The sequence below is a fragment of the Trifolium pratense genome, linkage group LG4 (assembly GCF_020283565.1).
Source record: "Trifolium pratense cultivar HEN17-A07 linkage group LG4, ARS_RC_1.1, whole genome shotgun sequence".
NCBI lineage: Eukaryota > Viridiplantae > Streptophyta > Magnoliopsida > Fabales > Fabaceae > Trifolium > Trifolium pratense.
The window spans coordinates 11,741,107-11,756,013 of record NC_060062.1 but is presented as its reverse complement, the minus strand read 5'-3'; the positions used below and the strand labels follow the sequence as shown (position 1 = coordinate 11,756,013).

Genomic DNA, 14,907 nt, shown 5'->3' with positions numbered 1-14,907 from the left:
GTAAAATTTGTATTCGTTATAGTATTTTCGGTAATTTGTGGATGGTGCACAATTCGATATAGTGTTTTTGGTAACTTGCTACTGTTGTCTACATAACCAAAAAAAAAAAAAACTTACACAAGCGCTTACCGTTCACTCACGGGATAGGCTAAGCTATACACTAACTAACTTCTCGTTCCCTTCCCAACTCAAACCGCGAACGCTGCCGCCGAAACTGACAACAAATCCGGCGCCGGAACAAAGTTTCCATCCTTCACGTAAATTCTACTTTTCCTACAAATTTCAATCAAATTACGTTCCATAAAACTCCTCTCAATTTCTCATTCTCCGCCATCTACAAATTACTTGTATCAATGACTGAGTTTCACATTGTGAGTAATGCTTTCTATTAATGTGCAGGTTACAAAAGAAACAAAGCCATGGTTTGTTAAAAGAGATGAATATGAAGTTTGCAGGGTATTCCATTTCAATTTCGGTTTCATTTTCTCCTTTAAGTTCAAATTTCATCAGAAATAGTTGTGGATTTCCGGTGAGTATATCTCGAAGAAGCCGGAGAAATTTATGCAGTTCAAGGTTGTTTTCTGTGAATCAACATTCATATGATAAACCTGAGGCAGTTGCCAAACACTATCTTCCTCCTTGGTTTAGGTGAGTGAGTACTATCTGTGAACATTTTTTTTTAGTTAAGAGTCATTTTGGTCCTTATATGTGTTAAGACAGTGTCACCGGAGTCTCATAATGTAGAGAAAATGGTTGTAGTTTAACATTGACATCCGATAATCCGATAAGAATCGAGTAATACAATATATGCTTATGTGGCAATATGATGGATTCTCATTGAATGTTTCTCCACAAGACCCCCAAAGTATATGTATTAGTAGTTACCAAACTAACTAACGAAAGATGTAGTTGATGACCAAACTTACTAGCTGAAGGCACATCTGAGGATGCTTTTGTTACTTTGATAAGTTTTAAGGTACTAAAATTTTTGTTGTCTTGTGCAATATTTGATGGACAAAAGGTTATTTTTGATGTTTTAGAAACTTATACTTATTGATGGACAGCTGTAGTTGTTCTATCCGGTCCTTATTTTTTAGTAGATCAAGCGCATCCTTAGAGATTTCAACAACAGTGTGAGACACATTCAGAGATCAAAATAGTCGTTTATTTTGGGGAGGGTCAATTGCAGATGTTAGATTTTATGTTCACATAGCACAGCTCTTGATCATATTAGTCATTTCGAATTAGTTAGTTTTGTCATTGAAATTATCTGATAGGGACAAATATGATTGCTAATTTTTACCACTGCCGTGTACGGTGTCAATTGGAGATGTTAGGTTTTATGTTCACATAGCACAGCTCTTGATCATATTAGTCATTTCGAATTAGTTAGTTTTGTCATTGAAATTATCTGATAGGGACAAATATGATTGCTAATTTTGACCACAGCCATGTACGGTGTCAATTGGAGATGTTAGATTTTATGTTCACATAGCACAGCTCTTGATCATATCAGTCATTCCGAATTAATTAGTTTTGTCATTGAAATTATCTGATAGGGACAAATATGATTGCTAATTTTCATATTCAAGGATCATTCTGAAATTTTGATAATTTCAATGACCAAGTTGCGAGTTCCTCTTATTATTACAATTTTAGAGATTATATTGGTGGTTCATTCCTCTTATTAATATAACCTCGTTGTGCTATACATATACTGATTTTGTTAACATATCTTGGTCTGCTTTTTGTTTCGTGTTTGGTGAATTTCAGTGTTGCTCCAATGATGGACTGGACAGACAATCATTATAGAACTCTAGCACGACTCATATCAAAGCATGCTTGGCTGTACACTGAGATGCTTGCAGCTGAAACAATTGTTCATCAAAAGGATAATCTGGTAAGTTTAAATGTACAAGTTATCTTGTTAACAGAAAATAAAGAATGAAAATGAAGGGAGAAAATATGAACTAAAAGGGTTTTCTGATGTGAATGACTACATAAAATATCCGTATGACATATTTTTTCAACATCTTTGTTTATATCATAGCAGTGGCATATGTGTGTTAGTATGTGAACAAGAGAAGAAATTGACGGAATGACATTCAACACCATCAGTTTTGGATAAATTGTATTGCAAAACTATTTATTCTTTTATTTTGTGTATTCTGCTCAGGACAGATTCTTGGCATATTCTCCGGAACAACATCCCATTGTTCTTCAAATTGGAGGGAGTAATATAGAAAATTTGGCAAAAGCAACCGAACTCGCTAATGCTTATGGCTATGATGAGATCAATTTAAAGTTCGTATATATCTTATCAGCATAAATCTTAAAGTTTCATTGTTCATTTGTTCTACTATTGTCTCTGACAGTGTTTTTTTCAATAAACATATATTAGCTGTGGATGCCCAAGTCCAAAAGTAGCTGGACATGGGTGCTTTGGTGTAAGTCTTATGCTTGACCCGAAGGTTAGAAAGTCTCCCTTAATTAAATATGACAACATGCAAATGGATTGAATATATAAATTTTCATTGTTAACGTGCATTAATATAGAAATCTAATGTATACAAGAAAAGTTTGTTGGCGAGGCTATGTCAGCAATTGCTGCAAATACAAATGTACCTGTCAGTGTCAAATGTCGAATTGGTGTGGACGACCACGATTCTTACGATGAACTATGTAAGGACCTTCTTTATACATTCTTTGTCTATCCAAGTTGTAAGGCTGTAAAGTTTAGATTCAATTAAAATGTTTCATCTTTCTGTCTTTTAAAATTTATGCAGCATTTTACATTACACCAGATATATGTTTGCATCAGCTATCTTTTATAAGAGTATGCAACTAAGCTGTACTCAAACGGTGGCTTGCTTTTAGATTGCACTCAAAAACATTATTCAATCTGTTAGGCGCGTGCTGGGAAATGGGCATATTATCACAAAATCCCTTTGTTGCTGTTTCCTTCAATACCTAATTGGTGGGAGTCTAATTGGAATATGCTGATAGGAACTAGTAATCTTCATGTATGAAATCATGACTGCTACAGTAGCAACTAGCAATGGGGGCACAGTTTTGTATTTGGTTGTTAACCATTACTAACTGAATAAATTATGGATTGATTATAGATCATAATGAAGAGATATCAGAATCTGATAGAAAATAATATTGGAGGTTTTAGGATCACCCTTTTTTGTGGTAAAACATGGCCAAAAGTTATATTGCTTCGTATAAATTCTGCCTTCCAATCAAACCTGCTACCATCTCTACTTTGCAATTTCTAATACTGTTACGAATTGAAATTAGTTAGTTTAGCAATTTAACTTCTCTATCCAATGTTACATGGGATTTAATGGTCATTTGGCCCCAAGGGGATTTGAACTATGTCCCTTTATGTGATTTAGATGTAGGTTATAGTTTCTTCTATAAAATATTTGAATAATGGTTTGTTGGGTTTTATAGTGAACTTTCTGTTGTCTGTCAGGTGATTTCATATTCAAAGTTTCTTCGTTATCACCCACTAAGCATTTCATAATTCACTCAAGAAAAGCACTGCTCAATGGAATTAGTCCAGCTGAAAATAGGAGTATTCCTCCGCTAAAGTACGTTGTATAATTTGAATTTTGTAGTATATTTTCATTTATTCATATCCATGTGCATACACAAATATGAGCATTTGTCTGTGTAGAATTGTATATCATCATATGCACGCTCTTCTAATGCAGATATGAATACTTTTATGGCCTTCTGCGCGACTTTCCAGATTTAACATTTACAATAAATGGGGGTATTGCTAGTGTTGATGAGGTGAGCTATTGTCTTTGTAATGATTCTGTATATTGAAACCTGATATTTGTAGGAATAATTGGAAGTTTCCAGCACTAAATTTGTTCTCATATAATCACTGCACGTTATTCTGATTATTCTATCTTCGCCTGTTTACACGGGGACCTTGATTGTAGGTCAATGCAGCTCGAGAAGCTGGAGCTCATGGTGTTATGATTGGACGTGCAGCATACAATAAGTAAGTGTCAAATACAAAATTCCCCTTTTGCTCATATGATTTTTCAAACAAAAAGTTGCTTTATTCCAAGTTCCTGGATTTCGCTTTTCTATAAAAGGGGAAACATCTTCCTAAAAGCTTTTAAGCGGGGGCAAGGAAATTGTTTCATATCTATAGCAATGCTTTGTTGATCGACCCCTCTTATTATTGTTTAATTGTTTTTGTAAATTGATATGTGGTACCTTTAGTAACCATTGTTGATAATCTAAACAGCCCTTGGAATATATTGGGACATGTTGATACTGCAATTTACGGTGTACCAAGCTGTGGTCTTACACGTCGTCAGGTTCATTTACACAATGCTCGACTTTCCATGGAATAAACTGCGCTGATGCTTCCATTTTACTCAGTTTACCATTTTTTGGTATTAATTTATTTCTTGTTTACTTAAGGTTCTTGAAAAATATGCAATCTATGGAGACTCGGTATTGGGAAAATATGGACATAAGCCAACTGTACGAGACATCGTGAAGGTCGGTAACCTTAAGTTGATTTCACAATTTCTTACTTTCTTTTACCGTATGCGCACATTTTTTTATATTCAAATTTCCACCTTCAATTCCCTAGTATTATATGACCATCGTCAGTTGTGTTACTGCAGCCTTTACTTCATCTTTTCCATTCAGCACCTGGGAATGGACAGTGGAAGCGCAATGCAGATGCTGCTTTTAGGAATTGCACGGTATAGTTACTGTGGTGAAAACTGATTAGTTGATTACTTAGAAGAGCAGGCCATTTTTATTTTTTGACTTTAGGCAAAATAGTCAATTTACAGTATATACAAACTTTGATAATCATTCATCAAGCAAATTATATTATTATTCTTAATTTACTGTTGTTTTCTGCAATTTCTATTTAAATCTTACACAAATGATCATTATTTTAACAAAGTTATGTGATAAGTGGTCATATGACACTGGCTTTAAGTAATTCTTCATCTTAATTCATCTGTAATTGCATGGTTTAAGACTTGATAAATAATTATTTGCAGTAGTTAGGTCAGGTTTTTCTGTTACATAAGTCGATTATTGTCAACTGTCAATTTATATGTTATTGCACAAATTGATTCAGATGCTAACTGAATTTTTGAACTATGCAGACAATAAAATCATTTTTTGAAGAAACCCTTGAAGCTATTCCTGACTCGGTGTTGGATTCACCTGTTTTGGAACCACCTCCTGGCCGGACGGATCTTTTTGCTAATATAGACAGTTTACTGCCTACTCCATACGAAACAAAAGAAGAGATTGTTTTATGTGCATAGGTTCTGTGCACTCTGAGAAACCGAGTTAATTCGTTACTATTTTTGTGTGAAATGAAGTGATAGAAATCATGTAACAGCTCAAATTAATACAACAAAAATGCATAAGTTGTATTTTGTAAGTTATTGATTCCAAGATGTAATATATTTAATTCAATTCAATGTATAAGCTTTAAGTAAAACAGTGGATTTCCCTTAATTTTGGATTTTTCTCTCTAGGAAGAGCTTTTGTTAATGTACCAGCAAATTGACCACTGGTCTTGAAAATATTCAGTTGCACCTCATCATCTTCAATTACTTCTCAAATGAATTGTTTCTTGATGTCTATATGCTTTGTTCTTCCAGTAAAGACTCGATTCTTGGCCATATCAATGGCTGATTTATTCTCACAATGGATAGTCACAACTTCTTGTTTCTCACCAAAAAAGTCTTCAAGTATCGTCCTCAACCATTCTTCGGGGTAGCTAAGTCAGCTGAAATATACTCAATTTCGTGTTAGATTGAACAACAGTTTGTGGTTTCTTTGAGCACCATGAAAATGCTCTTGAATCAGTAAAAAAACATATACCGAGGTGTTTTTCATGTCATCCATACAACCTGTTCAACCAGTTTCGCAATACCATATTAACTTAGTTTCAACCTTGTCGTCATGTTTGATTCCATAGTCCAACGTGCCTTTGAATATATCTCAACGCCCTTATTGTCGCTCCTAGTTGTATTTGGCTTGGATCATTCATGAATCGAAAAAGTAAACTTGCTACAAATATGATATCAAGTCTTGTAAGGTAAAATAAATTACTAACCAGACTTCTATATAGTTGCTAGCATCAACCTTTTTTTCCTCCATTTTCCTTCTTCAATTTTTCATTCACAACAAATGGGTATATCAGTTGTTTAATAGACTTAAAGTGCAACAATTAGAATATCAACTATACATTGTTGTTTGACATACAAATTAGGCTCATTCTCACTCTTCTCAAAGCTTTTATTCATGATGTTTTTGTCGATATTGTTATATCATGCTCTTGCTGTTTGTTTCAGTCCATAAAGTTTTCTTCAATCTATGAGCCTCTTCTTCTTAGCCTCAATTTCAAAGCCTTAAGGTTGCTCCATATAGACATCTTTCAATTCTTCATTCAAGAATGCTGACTACAAAACCAGTTGATACAACTTCCACCCTTTTCGTAGTGAATATCGTGCTGTTGTGAGTACCCTTTGCAACAGATATTGATTTGTTCTATAGGACTGAACCGCCTAGATTATTCCTCACCTTGTGTAGACCAATTTCACACGAATAACTTCTTTGTAATTTGGCTTCTCCACTAGTTTCACTGATCTTCTCTCCAGAATTTCGAAATCTCGTAATCTTCTCTTGGAAGAGAGACCATTGATATTTTACACGAATAGCTGCTCCATTGAAGATTAATTCTTTTTTACTAATATATTACACGAATAGCTGCTTTTGTGATTTTTACTAATATTTTTACCATGAAACGATTTACCGTAGGTAAATTAATTACATAATTTTTTTATTGGAATTATTTATAAAAAAATATATTTAATTTATATTTTTTTAAGGAATTTAATTTATATTTTAAAATTGATAATGTTAACTTTAACCTAACCACACAAATCCTACCCTAGCGAGGTGCTTATAAATATGCACTCGAGTTCACCTTGACAATAGCCGCCGACGGCTCCCCAAAACTGCAGTCCCCATTTTTTCTTTTTTCTTGATATATTATAAATATGGTCTTTCACCATATAGTTTTGATTCATATACAAATATGTTCAGGAATGCCGAATAAATTGTGATTATATGTCTGGGAGGGGAACATCTCTTGCTACTTAATTCCACTTAAGTCGATACTATATACTTGAAAAATATCAGGTTATTTATCTTATTTTATCATCGATTTCATATATTTTGTTGTTGGCATATTTTCTCCTATTTAATCTTTTGTTGTTTTGTCTCCACCAGATCCAGCACCAGATCCACATGAGAAACAACAAAACCCACTTCATAGAATGACATTTTAGGCTTTATCAAATGAGAACTATTAATGTCGTTTTATATGTACGTGTAGACGAGCTTCAACCTACAATCCGAACTGAGGATGAGTTTATGAAATTAGTTCACCATCGTGGGGTCGCGATCCTTTGTCCTGTCCATTGTAGCACGTTTGTCACCCAAGGCGGTAAGAGGCATCAAACTTATCTTCTATGGTTTGCTATATCGTTCGATTTATTAATGTCCAACGTAAATTTCCAACGATTGTGATTTAAAAGGTAAAATAATATTACACTTAAATCTCATTTTGTTATAAACTAATGTAAATAGGAGCAATAATATAGATGAAGAAGAGAGAAAAGAGAGAAAGAATAGTGTATGTTATTCACTATTAGAATTAGGGTATTATGTTTACCTATATATAGATACTATGTATCACTATATTGTAACCCTAATTCTAATAGTGAATAACATACACTATTTTTTCTCTCTTTTCTCTCTTCTTCATCTATATTATTGCTCCTATTTACATTAGTTTATAACACGTTATCAGCACGAGCTTACCAACTGAGGTACGCAACTTTTATTCTATTTTTACAAATCACAAGTAATTTTTAGTTTTGATTATTATATAATTATGAATCGTTTGAACCTTGTACACTTATAAAGATCAAATAATAATAATTAAAATTAAATAAATAAATAAGCATCATTTTTTTATGTATTTAATTGATTCCATGTTGTTTACGCTTCGTGATATCCGACATTTGTATGGTGAAACATAACACTTTGATCATTAATATTACATAAAATGTTGATCAATTATTTATTTATTTATTTATTTATATTATGTATTTTAGATGTTTGATATTGTTTGAGTTTCGCGACAGACAACAGTCTGGTGAAACATCATTATACTTTGTGACCGACACATGTATGATGAAACATCGACACTACGATCATCCAAAAGAACATAAACATTTTTTGGCTATAATTTAGAACTCTTATCTTTAGGTTTTTGGGTTTATATAGGAAAATAACAAATTTTAAAATATTCTAATTTAACTGAATCTAATTATGTGATGCTAGTTTACTTTAGTTATGTGTGTGTAACTAAAATACGTGAGATATTTGATCTTATAGAATTTATTTAATACAGTATTTAAGTAATTAGCACTGCAATTTTTATAATAATTAAAATTTAATAAAATTTTAATTTTTTTCTAATTATGTATAATATATTTTGACTAAGTTAATATTTAATCGAAATATTTGACCACAATTTTTCAAAATTTAGTTTTAAAGAATTGTGGTCAAATATTTCAATTAAATATTAACTTAGTCAAAATATATTATACAATTAGAATAATTTTTTATTAAATTTTAATTATTATATAAATTGTAATGCTAATTACTTGAATACTATATTAAATAAATTCCATGTGATCAAATATCTCATGTATTTTAGTCATTGGCGGATCCAGGACACCGAGTCAGTGGGTGCAAAAATTTTGTACAACAAAATTAATTTTTTATTTTTTAAATAAAAATTGCACATTTCAATCCTCCAAAAATCTTTTTCTACACAAACTGTCTTTGTTGTTAGGTTAATGTTGATCTATCTTAAAAAAAATTAATGTTTTAAAAAAAACACATTTAGAATATTATAAGCATTAATATCATCAATATGAAAAAAAAAAAATTGTCAAGTAGCCTAGTGGCTAGACTTTCATACATTTATGAGACGAATTATTATTTTTTATCAAAAAAATAATAAATAAAACATGAATTTTGTATTGTCCCTAAAAAATTATGTGAGGCAAATCGAGACACATGCAGACATGTTTAACTTAGGAATATTTATTTTAAAAAAAAAACTTAGGAATATTTCTTCCAAGAAAATTAGAATGCATTGCAAAAAAAAAAAAAAAAGGAATGCATGACAATTGAAATCGACAACAACACACAGTAAAAATTAAAAATAATTGAAAAGTAATAATACTCCGTCGGGTACACATTATTAGGCCCAACATAAAAACAACCCTAATTCATTAAGCCTCTGTTTGGTTTAGCTTCTACATGCCATGGACGTGCGTTTTTTTACCTCTAACGTGATTTATGAGGCTTGTAAAGGTGTTTGGATTTTTTTGTTAAAATCACTTTTATGGTTCAAACTTGATTCTACCAGAAGCAGGAAATTCTAGCTTCTCCGTTAATGTAAATCAATTCTATTCATGTTAATGTACAGTACACTCTTCAATTACCCTTGACAATTATTTTATACATATTTTATACACTTATATATATTTGTTTCTAATACTTAACAGTGTGAACTGTGGACAATTAATTTTGTGGTAATTTTTAGGTACTCACTACTTCCGTTGGGTATCAGTATTTTTAAGCAAAATTAATTTAAAATAATTTTATTTTTTATAGTATACATAAAAATTACTTCTCTTGTAACAAAAAAAATAATTAAGGGGTTGACCTCTTCCGACAAATGCTTCTCCATACCAAGTTCTCCCTACCATGTTCAACGTCAATCACACTGAACCAACTAACGATTGATTTATGTTAAGACCCTTTTGATAATTTACACATTTAAAAGTAATTTTGACTCAAATCATCCAAACAATATCAAATATTGAGAATCACTTTTACATCTATATATCCAAACATAAACCAAATTTGTTCAACTCACTTTTAACCAAAATCAATTCAGTCAAACTTAATTCTACCAAACTCAATTCTAGCTACCGCTAAACCAAACACACACTAAGTCATATCTTCTTTCTTCTCATAACAGTATAGCAACACAGCCGCCGCTCTTCATCTCTTCTATCACTTGTGTTTTTACTGCATATCTTCTTTTTCTCTTCGGATGATGTGAGATATATTTGGGTCTAGTTGCAAAATCTTTGGGTCCAAAGTGCAAAACAAAAAATTCAGAGTGGGCATAATGCAAAAATATAGGATTATTGGTGCAAATTTTCAAAGTTCAGGGTGTGCAGGTGCACACCCTCAGAGTGCCTGAATCCGCCCCTGATTTTTAGTTACACGAACGTTTAGAATACAAACACACACACATAACAAAAACATTTGACTCTTGTGTGTAATTAAAATACGTTACAGCCCAAAAATTAATACCGATGTGAGATATATTTGGGTCTAGTTGCAAAATCTTTGGGTCCAAAGTGCAAAACAAAAAATTCAGAGTGGGCATAATGCAAAAATATAGGATTATTGGTGCAAATTTTCAAAGTTCAGGGTGTGCAGGTGCACACCCTCAGAGTGCCTGAATCCGCCCCTGAATTTTTAGTTACACGAACGTTTAGAATACAAACACACACATAACAAAAACATTTGACTCTTATGTGTAATTAAAATACGTTACAGCCCAAAAATTAATACCGACAAAACTCATAGAGGAGGCAACATAAAGACTGATCTGTGTGTGGAGTTAAGAGCAGAGAAGATGACAAAAACTACTCTTGAAGATTTTGATTCTAGGCTGTAACTGGATTTTATGTTTTATTTTTTTGGAATATAGATTGTTGAGTTGATTATGGGTTTTATGTTATTGGTTTCTGAATAATCAGATACCAATTAAAGTACAAATAACTAGTTTTGTACCCCGTTCTACAGCTAAACCAAAGTTAAGATATGAATTTAATTTGATTTATCATGGTAGAAAAATCAGCAACCACCCCTCGAAACAAAATATTATTTGTCATCCGTCATAAACACAAAGTTGTTGCTAACCAAATTAAATGTCTAACCTTCACTCCCTTTTGCACTGATAGATCAAATTAAATTCATATCATGGCTTTTATTTAGCGGTAGAGCAGGGTGCAAAACTGGTTATTTTTACTTTAATTGGTGTAATGAGCCTTTGTATTGTTTACAACGTATTTGAGGCTATTTGCCCTATTGTATTGTAAGGATTGAATACTTTTTATACTCCTTATTAATACAATATTTTGCTTATAAAAAAAGTAAAACTTAAATGACCTAAAAATTCTATCTAATGCAAACGTAAAATTTAAATAACCTATAGATGTATTTTGCCTAAAAAGTCGATTGCAATTTTGTGTTGCTTTTGCTTTAGCGGTTGTTTTGGACAGGTGGAATGTTGGGTGACTGACTCATACTACTGTCTCAAATAAGCCAAGTAGCCAACCCTTCATCCTTCACAAAAAAGTAGCAAAAGAAAAAGGAAAAGGATATAAAGAAAAATGAAAGCAATATTTTATTTTTGCTAGGCTTTTGACCCTTTTATTTTTACCTGCTAAGTTGCTATGCTAACGGTATCAGTGATGCGCTAATTTTTCTATTACTAATATATTAAAATCAATTATTACTAAAGTTATTAATTTATGGGTAAATAGGGTTTTACCCCCCGCAAAATAGGTCAGTTTTGCGTTACCCCCTGCAATTTTTTTTTTGTGATTACCCCCCTGTAAAATGAAGATTCCATCATTTACCCCCTTCAATCGACAACATGGATGTTGACTGGACAAAATTGATGATGTGGGATGCATGTGTGGCTTTTCATTCATTTTTTATTAAAGTTATTGTGCCACATAGATAAATAACTTAATATAATTATTAATTTTTCAAAAAGAAAAAGAAATTAAAAAAAATTGTTAATAGAATTTATTTATAAACATTCTTGTTCTTGTTCTTCTCGGTGTAATCACAAATCCAATCTCACACAATCAACAAAATCTTCTTACCCAAATTTCTCTCAAATTTCACATCTTATTAACAACCCTAAATTATTTCTCTTCTATAACCACAACTATACGATACAAAACTAAGCCAAAGTAACAAAAAATTTAAAAACTAACATGGGTATTGAGGTTGAGAAATTTGATGGTTCTTTTATCGCACTCTGTCAGATTTGGTTGAACCTTTCTCCCTAATCTAGTCTTCGTTTTGCACAGACACTTGGAAGAAGGATATTAAACCAAGAGAAATTGAAGATGCAATAAATGACGCAGCACCAGGAAAATTAAGAGTTGTATCTGTATATGAGGTAATATCCTTTTAAATAATATGCAATTTCAAGCTAATGCTTGATACAATTATCAGTTGCAAACTTGCAATGAATACAAAGAAAAAGAATTTTTTTTGTATCGTATAGTTATGGTTATAGAAGAGAAATAATTTAGGGTTGTTAATAAGATGTGAAATTTGAGAGAAATTTGGGTAAGAAGATTTTGTTGATTGTGTGGGATTTGATTTGTGATTACACCGAGAAGAAGAAGAAGAAGAATGTTTATAAATAAATTCTATTAACAATTTTTTTTAATTTCGTTTTCTTTTTGAAAAATTAATAATTATATTAAGTTATTTATCTACGTGGCACAATAACTTTAATAAAAAATGAATGAAAAGCCACACATGCATCTCACGTCATCAATTTTGTCCAGTCAACATCCATGTTGTCGATTGAGGGGGGTAAATGATGGAATCTTCATTTTACAGGGGGTAATCACAAAAAAAAAAATTGTAGGGGGGTAACGCAAAACTGGCCTATTTTGCAGGGGGTAAAACCCTATTTACCCTTAATTTATTCTTATTACTTTTAACCACGTTGCAAGTTTTATATTCTTCATTATAATGTCACTAAAAAAATATAGAAAAAATATAAAATTTGTACAACAAAAAAAGAATATAAGATAAATACAAAAAAAAAGATGATATAGAAAAAAAAATTAGTCAATAAAAAGAAGATAAATGATATTTGTACAACAAATTTTGGACAACTTTAAAGACAACATTCTCTCTCATATTCTCATGATGTTTCTACTCTCTCCTCATCTCTTTCTTTATTATATTTGTTCCAAAACATAGAAGGGAAAAAATCAGTTTAAGCATTTTTAATATGTTATTAAGAGAAGCTGTAAAACACAAAAGTTATTAAGAGAAGCCAACAATTTTTCAAGGCACTAAACTCCTCATATTTTCTAATCCTCCTAAGTAGGTGGAAATGGATCCAGATTTACTGCTGTTAACTATTGAAGCAGCTGTGTAATAAATTATGACAATTGATTTGAGATCAGACAGTTTAAATTTAAAATACAGTTTTATAAAGCAAAACGATCTCAGCTTCCAAATCAGAGATCAAATGACCCAGATCAGTTATAGGTAAGAATAGGTCAGAACGACCTCTATAGACCTACAACCTAGATTACATAGGATAAAGCCAAATGAAACTATTTTTTAAAATAAAATAGACCAAAACTTAATTATAAAAAGACGGCTATAAAAAAACCTTTTAGTCCTGTTAAAGGGCATAAAGGGCACAAGACACCTAGACTTGAGGGCTGCATCATGAGTTCATAAAAAAAGGGCATCACTCTACATATGCGGGCCACTAGTTCAAGAGGATTAACCATTCAACTTGGCAATAATATATTGGTCATTTCTTCTACAAGATAAGATAGTAGTGAATGACCCTACAAAGTTTCTCATTTGTGTGATTTACATCACATATACAATATATTCTTTTTATCAAACTTAACCTCTTGCAAACATATCTTTCAACTATAGCTTTCACAACTCAAGATCACAACATTACATAGCAGCAATGGCATCAATCACAATGACAGCACCATTCTTCACCGGCAGCTCAGCGATCGCTAACCGGTCACCGGTGGCGGCAACTCAGAGGAAACTAGTGGTGGCAAATGCTGCAAGAGGAGTTGAAGTAGAAAAAATGAAGTTAAGTTATGACAATGAAAAAGAAGAAACCAATGGAAGGAGAAACATCATGTTTGCTGCTGTTGCAACAGCTGTTTGTTCTGCTGCTGGAATTGCTTTGGCTGATGAACCTAAACGTGGTTCACCTTGTTAAGAGTCCCACATCAGTTGAGAGATGGCCTGATTAAGTGTTTATATACTAGAGGCAATCCTCACCTTACAAGCCGGTTTTGTAAAGTTGAGTTAGACCCAATACTCATTTCTAAGATGGTATCAGAGCCTCTCCAAGATCCGTTGGGCCACCCGATATCGGGCCACCTACCATTTATATCCGCGTACCAAGCCCAATAGCGCTGGACGCGAGGGGGTGTGTTAAGAAGTCCCACATCGGTTGAGAGATGGCCTGACTAAGTGTTTATAAACTAGAGGCAATCCTCACCTTAAAAGCCGATTTTGTAAGGTTGAGTTAGGCCCAATATAAAATCTAAGACACCTGAAGCTAAAAAAGCTTATACTCCTGTTTGTGTTACTATGCCAACAGCTAGAATTTGTCGCTACTAAGGATGTTTTAGTCTTTTTTCTTTGATTCTATTGTAATGAAAACAACAATGGGGATGTAATGTTTTGGTTTCATGTTATGATCCTTTATTATGAATCTAGTTGTTCATGAAACAATCAACTTTGCCATGTCTCTGCTATTGTTAGTTTCAATTTTGAAGTTTCATCTTGCTTTTGAGAAGGGAAGTAATGTTTGTTGTATACACTCTACACCATTGAAGTGCATATTTTAATGCATTGTCTTTTTAAGTTTTTTATATTGTCAATATTTGTATGACGAACACTTTTATTAGTATATCGTTGATGCTG

At 32.3% G+C, this 14,907-nt stretch overlaps 2 protein-coding genes across 2 annotated transcripts; both read left to right on the top strand.

Moving 5' to 3' along the window:
- Positions 1–124: 124 nt before the first annotated feature.
- Positions 125–5,615, top strand: LOC123881534 (tRNA-dihydrouridine(20/20a) synthase-like). Its single transcript, XM_045930243.1, has 13 exons — positions 125–257; positions 400–648; positions 1,774–1,900; positions 2,177–2,304; positions 2,402–2,471; positions 2,580–2,682; positions 3,482–3,599; positions 3,723–3,804; positions 3,960–4,021; positions 4,274–4,346; positions 4,453–4,533; positions 4,662–4,742; positions 5,160–5,615. The coding sequence occupies exons 2-13, from the start codon at positions 437–439 to the stop codon at positions 5,322–5,324; spliced, it is 1,302 nt and encodes a 433-aa protein (XP_045786199.1). The 5' UTR covers positions 125–257; positions 400–436; the 3' UTR covers positions 5,325–5,615.
- An 8,135-nt stretch (positions 5,616–13,750) lies between these two features.
- LOC123923416 (photosystem II 5 kDa protein, chloroplastic-like) lies at positions 13,751–14,657 on the top strand. Its single transcript, XM_045976104.1, has 2 exons — positions 13,751–14,183; positions 14,531–14,657. Exons 1-2 carry the CDS (start codon positions 13,928–13,930, stop codon positions 14,599–14,601), a joined length of 327 nt encoding a protein of 108 aa, XP_045832060.1. The 5' UTR covers positions 13,751–13,927; the 3' UTR covers positions 14,602–14,657.
- The last annotated feature ends 250 nt before the right edge of the window (positions 14,658–14,907 follow it).